Consider the following 14,504-nt stretch of genomic DNA (forward strand, 5'->3'; position numbering starts at 1 on the left):
AAAAAAAAAAAATTAAAGGTAAATTTTTAGAAATAGTAGAAATTTTCTGCATCCTGAACTGACTTCCACTCTCTTATTTGTACAAACTGTCTAAATTTTAAGAATTGAAGGAAAATAATAGCAAGCCAAATGTCATTTCCCTCCCACCAAGTTGGCATGGGGAAAGTAATGAGGCTCCTCAGACTGTACACTATACACTCACTACAAAACCTCAGACTCTACACTATCAGATGCCCAAATAAAACAAGCATGCTATTTCTGCAATAAAAGTAGTTGAAAAACATAGCAGGCAAAACACAAGCATATGCAACACAAGCATAAAGCAACAGTATGACAACAGGTTGCAGAACCATCGGACACAGCACACCATCAAGGTAGCCAGCAATGAGTCTGCACAAATATTAAGGACACATTTGAAGATTATCACCATGACAGGCCTAGATTTCTCCAGGAAGCACCTGTTTTTGGGACAGGTACAACTGACTGTGTTTGTAAAGGCCTGATGAGGATACTGCAGTCAACAAAGCCTACTGCAACAGAGAAACAGAAGCACAGCATCTTTAACAGCATACACTAGGTAGGCAGGTAATGTTTCCAGGGATTTCCTCTAAGATTCTGATTAACCATTTGACACACATTTCCAGTATGAATCCAAACTGCTACAGACTATCCATTAAGTGAGTGATTTTAAATGAGTGGTTTTCTTCATTCCCATGGAAAATATACCTCGAGTTCCTTCTCCATACAATGTTATCTCATCTTAAGGTGTTGCATAGAGCTATCAAAAATATCTTTGAAAAGTTAAGACATCGCTGCTTGCTTTGTAGGCACAACTAATTCTCATGCTGTACAAGAAAATTAAGTTAGTTTAATTCCATCTCTTATCAAAATATTCACATTATCTGTTTCTGTATGCATTTTGAGCACGCTCAGCCTGAGCCTGCAGTATGCTTTAATAGCAAAGTCAGCTAACAGCATCTAAATGGTGTTACCAGAAGTACAGTAACACCAAGGGAAACTATTCCACTTTGCTTGGCACTTTTATTAATACACCTGGAATACTGCATTCAGCGTGTGGCCCCCCAGCATGAGAAAGATGTAGATAACCTGAAGCATGTTGTGCAGTGGGCCATCAATACAGTGAGGGGCTGGAAAAATTACTCCATAGAGAGAGGATGAGGGCACTGCTCCTGATTTAGCTTTGAGAAAAAGTTTCAGTATGACCTGGAAGAAGTCTTCCAGTACCTACAAGACAACAGAGGCAAGTGCATCTGCATGAGAAAATTAGGGAAGAGAAATCAACTGAAAGAGATTTCATGAAGTAAAAGCTTTTTCCCTGTCAGGATAGTCTAGCATTGGAACAGATTGCCCAGAGAGCTTTTATAGTCTCTATGTTTTCATTAACCCTTAGCAATCTGACATTTTCCATTAGTGAGTCTGGATGATTCCACGATTGCAAGACGATTAAAGTTTCATTTCTACCTTGCCTTGGTTGGACACTTAGCTGACTGATCTGTAATTTCAGCTCCTTTCCTTCATTATTCCTCTTCTGCTTTCTTTCTATTGCAAGAGAAAAGAACTTGGCAAGAAGGACTTAGAAGACAGTAAGCCAGATACTCCCTACATGCCTGATTCTATCTGCACATGCCCATACGTTTGAACAGGGAAAACCACAGATCAGCCACCATTATTCTCTAAACACTGAGATCTGCTAGCCTAGCTGTAAAAGTAAATGTTCTGGATTAAGTTCCACCATCTAAGCCAAAATGTTTATTTTCAGATAGACAAAAAGAAAAGGAAAAAAAATTACCCTTTCTCCGCTCCCCCTCCCCACAGCTTCTAAGATGAAGTTGGGGCTACTTTTACATCAGAGAAATTAACAAGCATTTGCTATTCAGCTTGAATTAAACCAACCAGTACCTCACTGAGTTAAAGGAAAAAGAAAAAAAAAAGTGTTTCCTTAGCAATGAACTCCTCAATTAGGTCAAGGCAGACTTCACCAGAGATTCAAGTTTCACCACGTACTGCCCAGACACGAAGCGTCCCACCTCCAGATGGCACTACAGATCACGGCACGCGGCTCTACGAGCGCTCAGCAGCACAGACCCTTCTCCCACGGACCAGCACGGGAAGCCAGCTTTACAATCCTTAACCTGCATTACCAACGCACCCCAAGCTCAGTATTTATTGCACGTGATAGAGCTACGCACCCATTAACCTTTTTCAATTGAAACGAGATACACCTTTTACTGATCCTTAGCACTGTAGGGATTAACGCTCCTGGCCCGCTTATCACTGCCTTGAATTTTTTTTTTTTTTGTCCCATCATCTTTTTGTACTGAAAGCTAAAACAAACAAAGCTGTCAGAAAGCACAGAAAGGAAAACAGATTGCTGCGAGCAGGAAAACTGCAGTCTGTAGCTCTAACTTCCTCTAATACAGTATCTATGGGAATTACAAAATCTACTGCTTTGATCCAGAAGTAGTAAAGCCAAAGAACTCGGTTATGTTCCATTAAAAGCCCTTAGGCAAGCTAAACTTGCATACCACTACTCCATGTATATACAAGCACACATTGCTAAAAAGTCACTTCCAAAGTCAGCTGCATAGAAAGTTCTTGTAATACAATCCTCATTCACTTCAGGGAAGCATTCTATTCCCACTCTCAAGCAACTTTCACATAGAGCAAGCGTCAGCTGGAAGAAAACCCAGTTGCTCCAGAGTAACTACAGCAGAAACATATCACTAAGGCAAAAGAAGTGTGGTTTAAGGCATGACAGTCAAGGACAACAACCTGCAAGCAAGAAAAAATGCCCCATTCTCATCCACTCTTGTCCTACCACCTAAAATAACATCAAAGTGCACCTGGTACATTGGTCTGGTTATGCCCGGTTAATGAGCTACCATTCATTTGGGCAGCAGCCTTGCAAGTCTAAAAAGTGACCATTTCTGTTTAGAAGTTGCCCACAAATCAAATGGGCATGCTAAACTCAGGTTCCCTCTGATCTCTAATAAGTTTCAGTGAACAAAACAAATCATTAGGTGTCACACATGCTGTAGCAGTATTAGAGGCTCACTACACCCTTACATTGATTAAAACCACATTTATAATAAAAACAAAAAGTCCCTAGGAAAAAAGCATATTATTGAAAGCAAAATGCATCAAGTTTTACAGATTAAAAACGTTAACTTTTATTACTACACATAGCAGGTGTCAATATGTAAGAATTCCCTCTGTTTCTTTATGTTTGCCTGGTTGGAGGTAGGGTTTGGATTTTTGTTTGCTTTTAATTTCAAAATATGAAGGGAAAGGTATTAAGAAAAAACAGTCAGCAAAGAAGAAAATTAAGACTGAAAATAAGTATGACCACATGTTTATTATAACAATTGTTACATATAGTCTATTTTTTTAAAAAATATAAGACAGATACACTAAAAAATGCAAATGAAATTAATACTGAAATTCCACACTTCAAAACTCTCCATCTATCCAACTACAACATGGAAAAATAGCACTCCTAATTAGCAGTATTCTAATAAAGGCAGGTCAGCTTCACTGTGTGTGACAAAGACTGAGAGAAGCTTAGTTTGGTTTTGCATAAATTAACATCCACACCAACATGTACAACCATGCTTTTAAATAGTGGAAGTAAATGCAAGATCCAGTTCATATACTGAAGGTCAAACGTTTGTTTGCCTTCCAGAGGACACCTGAGACAAGAAGTCTGGAGGAAGACAGGTGGCTTTGTCACAAATGCCCAAATCTGGGACACTTAAAAGAATAACAAAGTGATTCACATTGTATCAGGTTAGTTCTTGTAACTATACACCACTACCACTGTACTGCACAGGAGTTGCTTCACCTAGCAAATAGCTCAGTTGAGATACTTCACTAATAACTATGTTTAGGACTTCTTGAGTTAGGCCTACAGGCAAAGCAGTCTTTTCCATACTATTTCTCAAATATCCAACATCACTGGATTTTCTCCATAGCTCACAGCCCTTAAATATGATTTTCATTAAGGCAACTACAGCAGTGGCTCACTCTATACAACCTCATGCAACTAACACCTCATTGACAAGTGATTTCACATTTCCCAGCCTACAAGTCAATATTCACAAAAACCAAAGGAAAATAATTCATTGCTACATTGAAAGTCCAACATCTAATCTTTGAGATACTTGATTACCTGCAATCCTGACAAAAATACAGTACACCGATGTTGTGCAGTTTCTTGATGCAAAGAGATTGTAATAATGATTCTTAGCAATATATAACATTTATCCCTGGCTACGCTAAAAAGTTGGTCTTTTCCCAGCTAGACATCTTCTAAACTCTGACAAGATGCAACAATCCAGTTTTCCTCTACTGAATTCGACAGATTCCATAATAGCTTCAATAGCACAAATTTTAGAAGAGCCTCAATAAGCACAAAAACTTTTGGGGTGGGTTTTTGATGTTTTTACTGCATAAACTCACTAGGACAACATACTCCTTCATGTTCTGTAACTAAGCCGACTTCCTTTATAAGAAGTTATTAGAATTGCTCAGGTCCACTCAGTAAGGCATCCTGAGGACTCCATCTCTCTGGGTGGCACGCATCCCTGGGCTGCCCTACAAGACACAGCACTACTCCTTCAGCAAATCTGTTCAGTGCTCTTCCTGAGCTCTATTACTATTTAATAAAAACAAGTCATTTTAGCTTGCTACCTTCAATCACTGAGAAGCTCACACACTTTTTGCAATACTGTCTGTATTTAAGGCACACTTGAAACAGAGTTCACCTCTTTGAGGACATAAAAACGAGACTTACACAAAAAAATGCAAGTAACATCACTACTTAAACTGAGGGATGGAGATCCTGGCTTATTGAAAATACACGCTATCATGCATTTACTTCCCTGCTCCATTTTCTCATCACTTAACAGTTGCTTCATGGCACATTTAATAAAAAAATTATAAACACATTAAGTAAAATGAACACATCTGTTACCTAACATTTCAATGGTTTAAAAAAAAAAGCAGAGACAACATACCTCTACACTTGGGCTAAGGCTGCTTGGCAGTGTTTCTGATGTCACTGTTGTGCTCGGAAGGCTGGAGAAGTCCCAGGTATTCACAGGCTGTATTGGTTCAGATGGCTGAGAGTGATCAATGCATTTTGGATTGTCAAGTAAGGTCACTTCATAAAATTCTTGAATATCTAGAGATGCAAAAAAATTGTGAAGTTAGGTTCCATAGTTATGATGATATTCTGAGTTTAACAGCATTCTCATCCTGCAAAACAAATCAGATACCTGCTAGTGGATATACATATCACAGATGAAGCCCTATCATTAAGATCACTTGAACGTTCCCCCAGGATGCACAACTCCCTGCGCCTTGTATCTCAGAAAGTGTGTGTCCCCACTCACTTCAGGCGTTGGTCACTGGCAGCAGTGCTACCAGAAGCACAGGCTGCAGCAGAAACAGCAGAAGCGTATGGAATAACTTCAATGGAACAGCAGAAGGGATGCGTATCTGTGCTTCAGCTGATGCTATGCCTAACCTGAGGGAATGCAGCCTTTGGTCACCTGAAAGCCCTATTCAAGGGCAATATTAGAAGGTCTCTTCCTGTGGTATGTACTTAAATTAAATGACCAAAGAAATATAAGTATATCGATGAAATCAGCGCCAAGAAAGTTAAAAGGAGTTAGGAAAAATGAAACTAATCAAGTTATACAGAACAAAAATAAATAAACAGCTGATAACTCAAGTAACAGAAATAGGATGAAAATTGAATGGTATGAATTAGTATGAATTCTAAGTCATATTTATGAACTAATAAGTAAATCTTGTTATTTGTGAAGATTCAGCTGGAAACTTCAGGGGAAAAAGAATCTGGCAGCATTAGCTTTTGTTTTTATTTTCTATTGACATCCTATCCACTGCATGAAGCACTAATTAAAAATGAAAAGCAAAAAAAAAAAAGGAAGGATCAAGGGTCTTTCCATGGAAATTTAAGTATCCAAAACTTGCTACCACAACAGTAATCATTCAGATTAAATACATACATATCAATTTAAATCTAAAGGGTTTGTGCTAAGGGAAGGACAGGGGAACAAAGAACTTATAAAGCTTTTACTCTCTTTTTTGGAAACAGAAAAGCCACTACACAGAAATTACAACTTATGTTTTTCATTACAACAGCTTCACAGAAGACGAGCACTTCTGACAAGGTTTGTCCAAGCAGGAAATAGGACCCAGCAAAGACTAAGGAGGGTTCTCATCTGCAGAATCTTGTTGCTTTCCAGCAGCTGCCCAGAGACACTAACAGAGGCACAATAACCAAATTCCTTTACAGATGGAGCAGCACCACAAGAAAAACACCACATAAATGAGAGACTTCTTACTGTTCTGTTGGTGTTCCACACGCAGGTTGTTCCTACAGACATTGCGCTCCTGCTCTTTTCATGTTCAGAAAACTCTAATCCTCAAATTCCATTTGTAGCTCTTCTCTTAGCAAGAGAAATTCCTACCAACTGCTTACATTAATTTTTAAAGTTACACTTGCTCTTTGCACTGCTGATTGGAAGAAAGCAAGGGCTGTAGAAGACATTAAGTGACCTAGATATACAGGAGCAAACCAAGCTCAGATTTAAAGGCAATTTGTATCTCTGTCCTTCACATTAGCTCCCATAGCTGCATTAACATTAATGCATCGATCAAGTGTACTGAGTAAAGATTTTTTCCCCCCTGATATGCTGCTTTGTACATTAAAATAGGCAATGTTTTGAGCTGATTCTGTAGCAGCAATCCACATCAACCAGGACATGAAGACTACTGCATTATTTATGGGAAGGGGTTATTTGTGCAAGTGTTTTACAGCAGAAATCTAGGGCATCTACTCTCAGTTCTGGTACTTCTAAGTCTCACTGCCAGCTGAGGTAGCCATTTGTGTACTGCAGAATGACTTGCTTCAAAAAGCACCTTATTTCCCATACACCATTTCTCCACCTCTGAAGGACACCATACATTTACTACCAAGATATGTCAGACACACAGACACCACCTAATATCAGGATTAGTCTCTGACAAGTTTATCCTGAACTTGCTCCAAGTAAGGAACTTGCTGTTTTCCTTGTTCCTGTAGACAGTAGCTAGCAAAATACTTATTTTTTTTGAACTTACATTTATGATTATTTTCCCCCTTCCAGCTAAATGCTTTTTTCATGTCTTACCATGTCTCATCCCCTTCCATATTACTTCCAAGAGTGATTATAAATCAATCAAGACAAAAACTAAATTACAGAAAAAATGAGAATTCAAGTCAGAGATTGCAGACCAGTAGAAGTGAGCACAAGTTGTAACGAGAAGGAAAACATTCGTGAGGCTGACTGACACAAGTAGCTGCACGGTTTCAGAAGAGCCAAAGAGCCAACGAGTGATAAACAGTAAAGCTGGATGCTGCAGTGACATACCAAATCAGAATTAGATCGGTATACTGCCTAAACATCCCGAAATTAAGCCATATATAACACTGGATTATGGTAAAATTTAACTGTGGTATGCCTGATGTCAGCACACATTTCTGAGACTTCAACTGCCAGGTTCCTGCAACAGACAGCTCACCTTCACAGTTCTCTTTCTGGGCCCTTGATGAAAACCTGGGCTGTAACATAAGCTTTTGGGATAAGTATGCTTTCATAAAGCTCTCAAAAAAGGATTAACTGTTTGCCCTTTTCTTTTGAAAGCAGGTAGAAATTACTCTGAAGTGATCTAACAGCCAAAATGCAAGAAAATTAATAGCATGCCTCATACCTCCTTCAACTCTTACATAGAGTAGCACGCATATACAAAAGAAGGAACAGCCCTGCAGACAAAGTTCTACAACATCCAGCACCCACTATAGCAAGGATTAGAAACAATCTGACAATATTACAGTATCTCAGCATTACAACACACACACAAAAAACCACAGACAGCAGACGCAAAAATAACCCAGTAACAGCCTTCAAAATTTTCTTTTTAAAGGACTAAGACACCCAAAAGCTCACCAACCCCCTGCACTGGCTGCGCACTGATTTCATAACTGTGAGTTCAGAGAAGTTCTGCAGAGAAGATATTTGCAAACCACAGACATTCTCTGTACTCAGGAGCTGCAGATTCTCCCTGAGAAGAGGCCAGTCTCTGCTTTCAGAGAAATGTCACAACACAAAATAAGTGCTAAAATTCACCATTTTAATAGTGATTGTACAGTTTAAAGTCAGTTTTGTTTCTAGGCTTCACTGAATGCATTACAGGCAGGAGCACAAGAACCAGTGCAATGTTTCTGGCTTTCTGACAAGAATGAAACAACTCACCAGAATCCTTTATTTATTGTTGTTCTTCAGGTTTTATTTAAAAATCCTAATAGCAAACCTTTAATGTCATGGTACCAAGGAGAGAACCAAAACATCACAGGCATTTACTACTTGCAAAAATGTTTTGAGCTATTTTTGGTGCCCTTTTTCTTTTTTTTAAATTAGAAAGTCATTTAATGATCACAGTAACTCACTGTTCTCAGGCTTTGCGTTTTCACCCTCTAAGCATTTTGGCCATTTGTGGGTTATAGGTGGTTTTCCTTAACTAAACACCAGGAAATTCCACACAAGCTTAACATTTTGTGGACTCAAACACTGACACACAACACTACAACAGACTACACTGGACACCATGCAGGTAAAACAGCCAACTGTTGCCCTTATGCCATACACTACACAGAGCTGTAAGCTTATCACAGTACTCACAAGTTAATGACATCTGTATTTGCAATATTAATTATATACTCACTTGAAGATTCAATTTTAATATACTTAACACCACTGTGCACAAACAACAGTTTATTTAACAAGCACGTATTTGTTTTCTGTTTTTCAAACAAAGCTGGTGAGGGGTCTGGAGTACAGGTCTTACGAGGAGCGGCTGAAGGAGCTGGGATTGTTCAGTCTGGAGAAGAGGAGGCTCAGGGGAGACCTTATTGCTCTCTATAACTACCTGAAGGGAGGTTGCAGTGAGCTGAGGGTCAGCCTCTTCTCTCGTGTAACTAATGATAGAACTAGAGGGAATGGCTTCAAGCTGTGCCAGGGGAGATTCAGGCTGGACGTTAGGAAATACTACTTCTCTGAAAGAATGGTCAGGCACTGGAATGGGCTGCCCAGAGAGGTGGTGGAGTCTTCAACCCTGAAGGTGATCAAGGAACATTTGGATTTTGTGCTGAGACTGTGGTTCAGTGAGAACTACTGGTGATAGGTGGATGGTTGGCCTGGATGATCCTGAAGGTCTTTTCCAACCTCGGTGATTCTGTACTGAAAGCAACCCCTGGAGCAAACAGCATACTCAGCATCCAACCCATCTGAATCCACTTAGCTCTTGCCTAACGCCAGTTACCATACATCCTTAATTACCTTCCTACATGCCCCTCAGTTTTACAGACCTTATATTCATCCCTCTATCATCTTTTTTAGGCTTCACTGTCCTAACTTGCATTCTCTGCCGTTCTCTCTGCAGGAGCCACCTCCTACCTCTTGTCACCAAGTTGTTACTTCTCCAACTTGTTCTATTTCTATTCCATCCTTCTGAAGGCCACAAAAAAGGAAGAGACCAAAGCACTGTATTGTATGAGAGATTTGGGCACAACCTGGATTTTTACAGTGGGCATAATAATCAGTATCAGACTATCTTCAACTGCTTTCCTAAATGTTCCTAGGATTTGGTTTTACTTCAACTGCTAGAGAACCCTGAGCTGACATTTTCATGGAGCTCTTTATGTTGCCATGTCAGTTCCAGGTGGGTGATGGTTAACTCAGAGCTTCTAGCAGTAAGTTTGGTTTGTTTGCTCTGCTGTGCATCACTTCAGATTTATTTGCAATGATTTTTAGAGGCTATTTAGCTTCCCAGTCTTACTTGCCTTTCTGCAACTTATCTTTATTAATCTCAATAAGCAAATGGCCATCTAAAGATTGTTGTCTCAGTACTCATCAACTTTCAAGGTCACTCATAACCATTTTGAATAACAGAAAACCATGCATGAATTGGAAGTTATTGAACCTCCCTTTCAAGTAATAACTGATAATTTTCTCTCATGTCTGGTTTCCTACTTCACTTTCTGTTTGCCCACTCAGAGAGAGACTGATATCAACTACAAAAACAAAGCCACTAAGATTGAGAAAATGGCCAGCAATACCCTACAGCCTAGCATTAACACTCAGCATTCTCACAAGCTCACAATACACTGAAATCAAGTCTCTGGAGTTCAGGCTCCTCAATCTAGGTCTCACCAAACCAGCATAAAAGAATGAGAGCCTTGAAATCTGTTCTCAAGCATTTGTGTGTTCCAGCTACATATTTAACTCTGCACTGACATCAAGGAAGTATTTCCTTCCTAGTAGACATTCAAGCAGAGAACAAACCCATTTTGGCCAAAGAAGGTCAGAAAGCAACAACATACAGATTTCACAGCACATAGCATTTTAATACCATGGTCCCTCAGGCTTGCAGTAATCAAGGAGCTTATGAATTCTTTCACAAATTTACTTACTTGTATTTCACTTTAGTATTCCAACTGAAGGTCCATCTAAGTGAACATTTCCTCTGTCATCTCCTGTTGGCCTGTTTCTTATCAGACCTTTATTCATCCAAGAACAGCAGATGCAAATGTCTGATTTTTCCAAATATATGCTTCAAAAATGAACAATTCTGCTAACAGTGGGACCATCTATGTAGGCTGTCTAGGAAGATGTGTCATCTCATTATAAATTACAAAGGTCTCTATTCCCCTCCCTAGGGGGAAAAAAAAACAAAGATGTCTTCCTTACTTCGGGCTTCATGCTAAAGCAGCTGAAGCACCTAAAACTTAAGACTTAAAACTAGTAGAAAGGAAAACAAAGGTCAAAATGTTATTTCAGTTCAGAGCAATTTGAGACGTATGGCTTCTGCCAAGTTCTTAGCAGCCCTACATAATGGATAGACAAAATGTGAGTGGAGTTATGACTACTGTCGGATCAGGCAAAAGAGTCCACCAATACTACAGATTTTCATTCCTCAGGTGTAAGGCAGTTCCTGCTCATTCTAAGGGAGCCACAATTCTGCATCCTAACTTCATCTGATGTCTCAAGCTAAGTAAACCCAAATAGAAGACCTGAAAAATGAATTATTAATAATTGACAAGAAAATAAAAATGTGAACAGAAACTTCACATTCATTTGCCAAACCAATAACCAGAATCAGGTGAGTGTTCTCTCTGTGTATTCATCCTTCAGCCCCAGCTCCCCAGTTCTTATTTATACAACAAAAAGTGAAAACCAGGCTGATGGTAATCCCTGTAAAGCCCTTTCTAGAGTTTGTTTGTTTTTAAACACGTGCTGACTATTGCTATGCACCACCGCATCTTGAAAAATACAAGTTTAGTGCAGCTTTCCCACCACACGTGTTCTGTTCTATAGGCTTTGAGATGCAGCAGCCAACTCCTCTTCCTCAACCCTTCTGCTTTGTTTTGGTGGCTGTGCCCAAAGCTTTAACCCTTCTGCACACACTTAACTTCTAGCCCTCAAACTCCAGAAGGTATTATTTTCTGCTTCAATAGCATAAATGCAGCTTAATTTGCACTCAGTTGAAACTGTTCCCATCTAACCTCAGATCCAGCTCTCTGCTCTTATTCCTCTGGCTGATGTTTGCAGTGAGCCACGTCCAACTCCTCACCAGCCTGTCAGCTTACATCTTCCAAGCTGTTCACATTTTCCCCTTTGCTCTCCAATTGCTCCATCAGCATACCTTCAGATGGTCTCTTTCCAGTTTTCCTTCAGAATCCCACAGGGATTATATTCAAAATTAAGGTAGGAAAAACTTAAAGAATTTAAAATGGTCATCATACAGCTAAAAGTTGGCATAACCCCCCTGGCTGTCCACACTCTTTTCTATTTAACATTACCTCATGTGTACTTACTCACCAACCCAAGCCAGAAAAAAAAACCCAAAACAAACTACCAGTTACCCATTCTCTCCAAATAACTGCAGTTCCAAACTATTAGCAACCAATATAACTGTGCCTTTTTTATTAAAAGGTTGTATTTACCACTGTCAGGTTAATAGAAACTTAACACAGGAAGAGCTATTAGTAGCTTTTAATTGTAGGATGGGCCAATACAGAACTGACCAGGATTTCCTCCAAAGGAATGAACTCTGGAGAGGAAAAAAACAATTGAGGGATATAGGGGATACATTCACTCAAACATCTGAACTGAGCTTTCACACAGGTGCACAGCTCTGCCTTTTCCTCTTTTACTAATATTAGCTAATAGACTTGAAGGTAACTGACAGTGGCAGCACCACACCAACATCTCCCCCAGAAGCAACACCTGTACGCTCCCTGCAGCCAAGTTCTAAAACAAAGTTCTGAACTTGGGATTTAAATTTTCAATGCTTTTACCGTTTGTCCACGTCTTCCTCGTTGTATCTTTGTCCTCAGACCAATTATCTTTTTAATCTCAAACCAAAGCAACTGAGTTTTTTTGAGGATATGGTTGGGAAGATACTTGCACATAACAAGATCCCTGTAAAAGCTTTACCAAACAACCCTACAGCCTCCCTTAGCTTAGAGAACAAACAAAGTTAAGGAGGTGATTCTACTGTCAGCCCTCTGCAGTATCTTAAAATCCCTCAAGTTCAGCCTACTTATGATTCAGAAAACCATCTGTGCAAGGAAACAACTCAGCAGCTGTCAGATTTTGAGCCTCTTGGATGATTCATTCCACCTGCAAAGCAAGTGCCACCTCCCAAAACACAGGCAACAGGACGCCCAGGACAAGCCCCCACGCCACCAGGCACACAGCATTCCAGCTGCAGCACTGGACAGAAGAAACTTTTCCAAAACCTGGAAACTGTAGCAGTAATTCTAAAGTTCAGCTTTCTCCTCAGCCTCTAGAAAAAGTTTATTGACAGAGTTCACTGGTCAATAACCCCTTCTGATGGTAGCTCAGCAAAGAGAGTAATACCGACTGACAGATTCTACAGTGCAGCGATTCTGAACTGAATACACGGTTGGGATAACCACAGGGATAATCTTTTGCCACAATACTCTCTCTGCACACCCATAACTGCTCAACTTACACTAGTCCTCCGTGCTATTTTGGGCTGCCAAAAGCAGCTCCTAATCCCATTGCACTGTCACAAACACACGCAGGACAGTAAGCACTGAAACATCAGAAGAGAAGGAATACAGGCAGCACGCACTTACACAACACCCCCCAAGGCTTTCCACACTCTCAAGCTGTATTGCATACATATAAAATGACAGGCAGTTCTTTAAGGAGGAGGAGCAATGAGAGTCTGTTTCCCTCATCATTGCATTCCTTCAAAAGGATTGCATGAAGTTCTTCCAAAAAATGGGTTCTTAGGCAACTACATACTACGTGGAAAAAGCACAGTAACTGCTGAGTTCATGCTCCACACTTCCAGACATAAAGCAAACTCATTTTGTACTCCCTCAATCCAAATCCAGATAATCAAGACCTTAACTACCTTTGAAGACATAACTCTATGTCCAATCAGGCTTAAACAGAGCATCTTGTCCTGAAGTTTAAGGAAGGGGACTGTACTAAGTAACTGCAGTGCATCCTCAAGAGACTGCTCTGGACAGCAGATAAACACCTGCAAGTTGTAAGAACTGCATCCATGGATGTTTCAGTCTCAAATAGGAGCAAAGATATAACCAGCCCTGGGGGGGAAGGAAAAAAAAAAAAAAAAAAAAAAAATGCAGCAAGGTTAAGATTCCAATCTCAAAATACCCTATTTAGCACCTACAATTTCAGTGCGATCCAATAAGTGATGATTTAATTTTCCCTGAACTTCCATCTAATAAAAAAGCACTATTCACTATCCAACCAGATCCCTGAGTCACTGTCAAGAATTCCCAGATCTGCAATGAAAATATTCTTCAGCTAAGCCTGAACCAGCCCATGCAGTGCCTCAGCTGCACTTCATTCAGGAAGCAGCTCACAAGCAGCCCTCCTCACCTTACCTACAGAGCAGCCTTACACAGTGGCACAAACCCAGCACTAAAGCTCTCTCAGGCATGCGCAGGTTTGAGAAGTTGACTGTGTCATCACGCCCTATGTTCTATTAACTAACCAGATCACTGAAATACAAGCTGATACTGAAGTTTCCCCAGGAGCAAGTACTTTTGGTTTCAGTTACGAAGAAAAGCTTCAGCTTTAATTGCACCAGACTTGAATTTAGCTAATAAGTAAAGTATTTCCACACCAGTTAAATAATTGAAAGGGAGTTAAAAGAACAAGAGTGGCATCTCCAAAGCCACAGAGAACTCAGTGTGGGACCATCCATGGTCAAACCACACCAGATGGTGCCAACTTTGAGGAGCACTGAGCCTACATCAGCCTAAAACATAGGTCCGTTCCCTTAACCAGTCTAGAAAGGCAATGTGGACTGCTTTAAATTCCTAGAAGTTTCAGCCCCAATCAGATAAACCT

General features: G+C 40.0%; 1 protein-coding gene across 14 annotated transcripts in view; it reads right to left on the reverse strand.

Moving 5' to 3' along the window:
• DLG1 (discs large MAGUK scaffold protein 1) overlaps window positions 1–14,504 on the reverse strand; it is a 134,293-nt gene that overhangs the window by 115,920 nt on the left and 3,869 nt on the right. For all 14 annotated transcript variants that reach the window (XM_031596266.2, XM_090147359.1, XM_090147362.1 and 11 more), the window contains exon 3: window positions 5,037–5,203. In XM_031596266.2, the coding sequence (XP_031452126.1) occupies window positions 5,037–5,203 (167 nt within the window). The remainder of the gene's footprint in view (window positions 1–5,036; window positions 5,204–14,504) is intronic.

This window comes from Phasianus colchicus, chromosome 10 (assembly GCF_987193195.1).
Source record: "Phasianus colchicus chromosome 10, bPhaCol1.hap1.1, whole genome shotgun sequence".
In the NCBI taxonomy this organism is placed as follows: Eukaryota; Metazoa; Chordata; class Aves; order Galliformes; family Phasianidae; genus Phasianus; species Phasianus colchicus.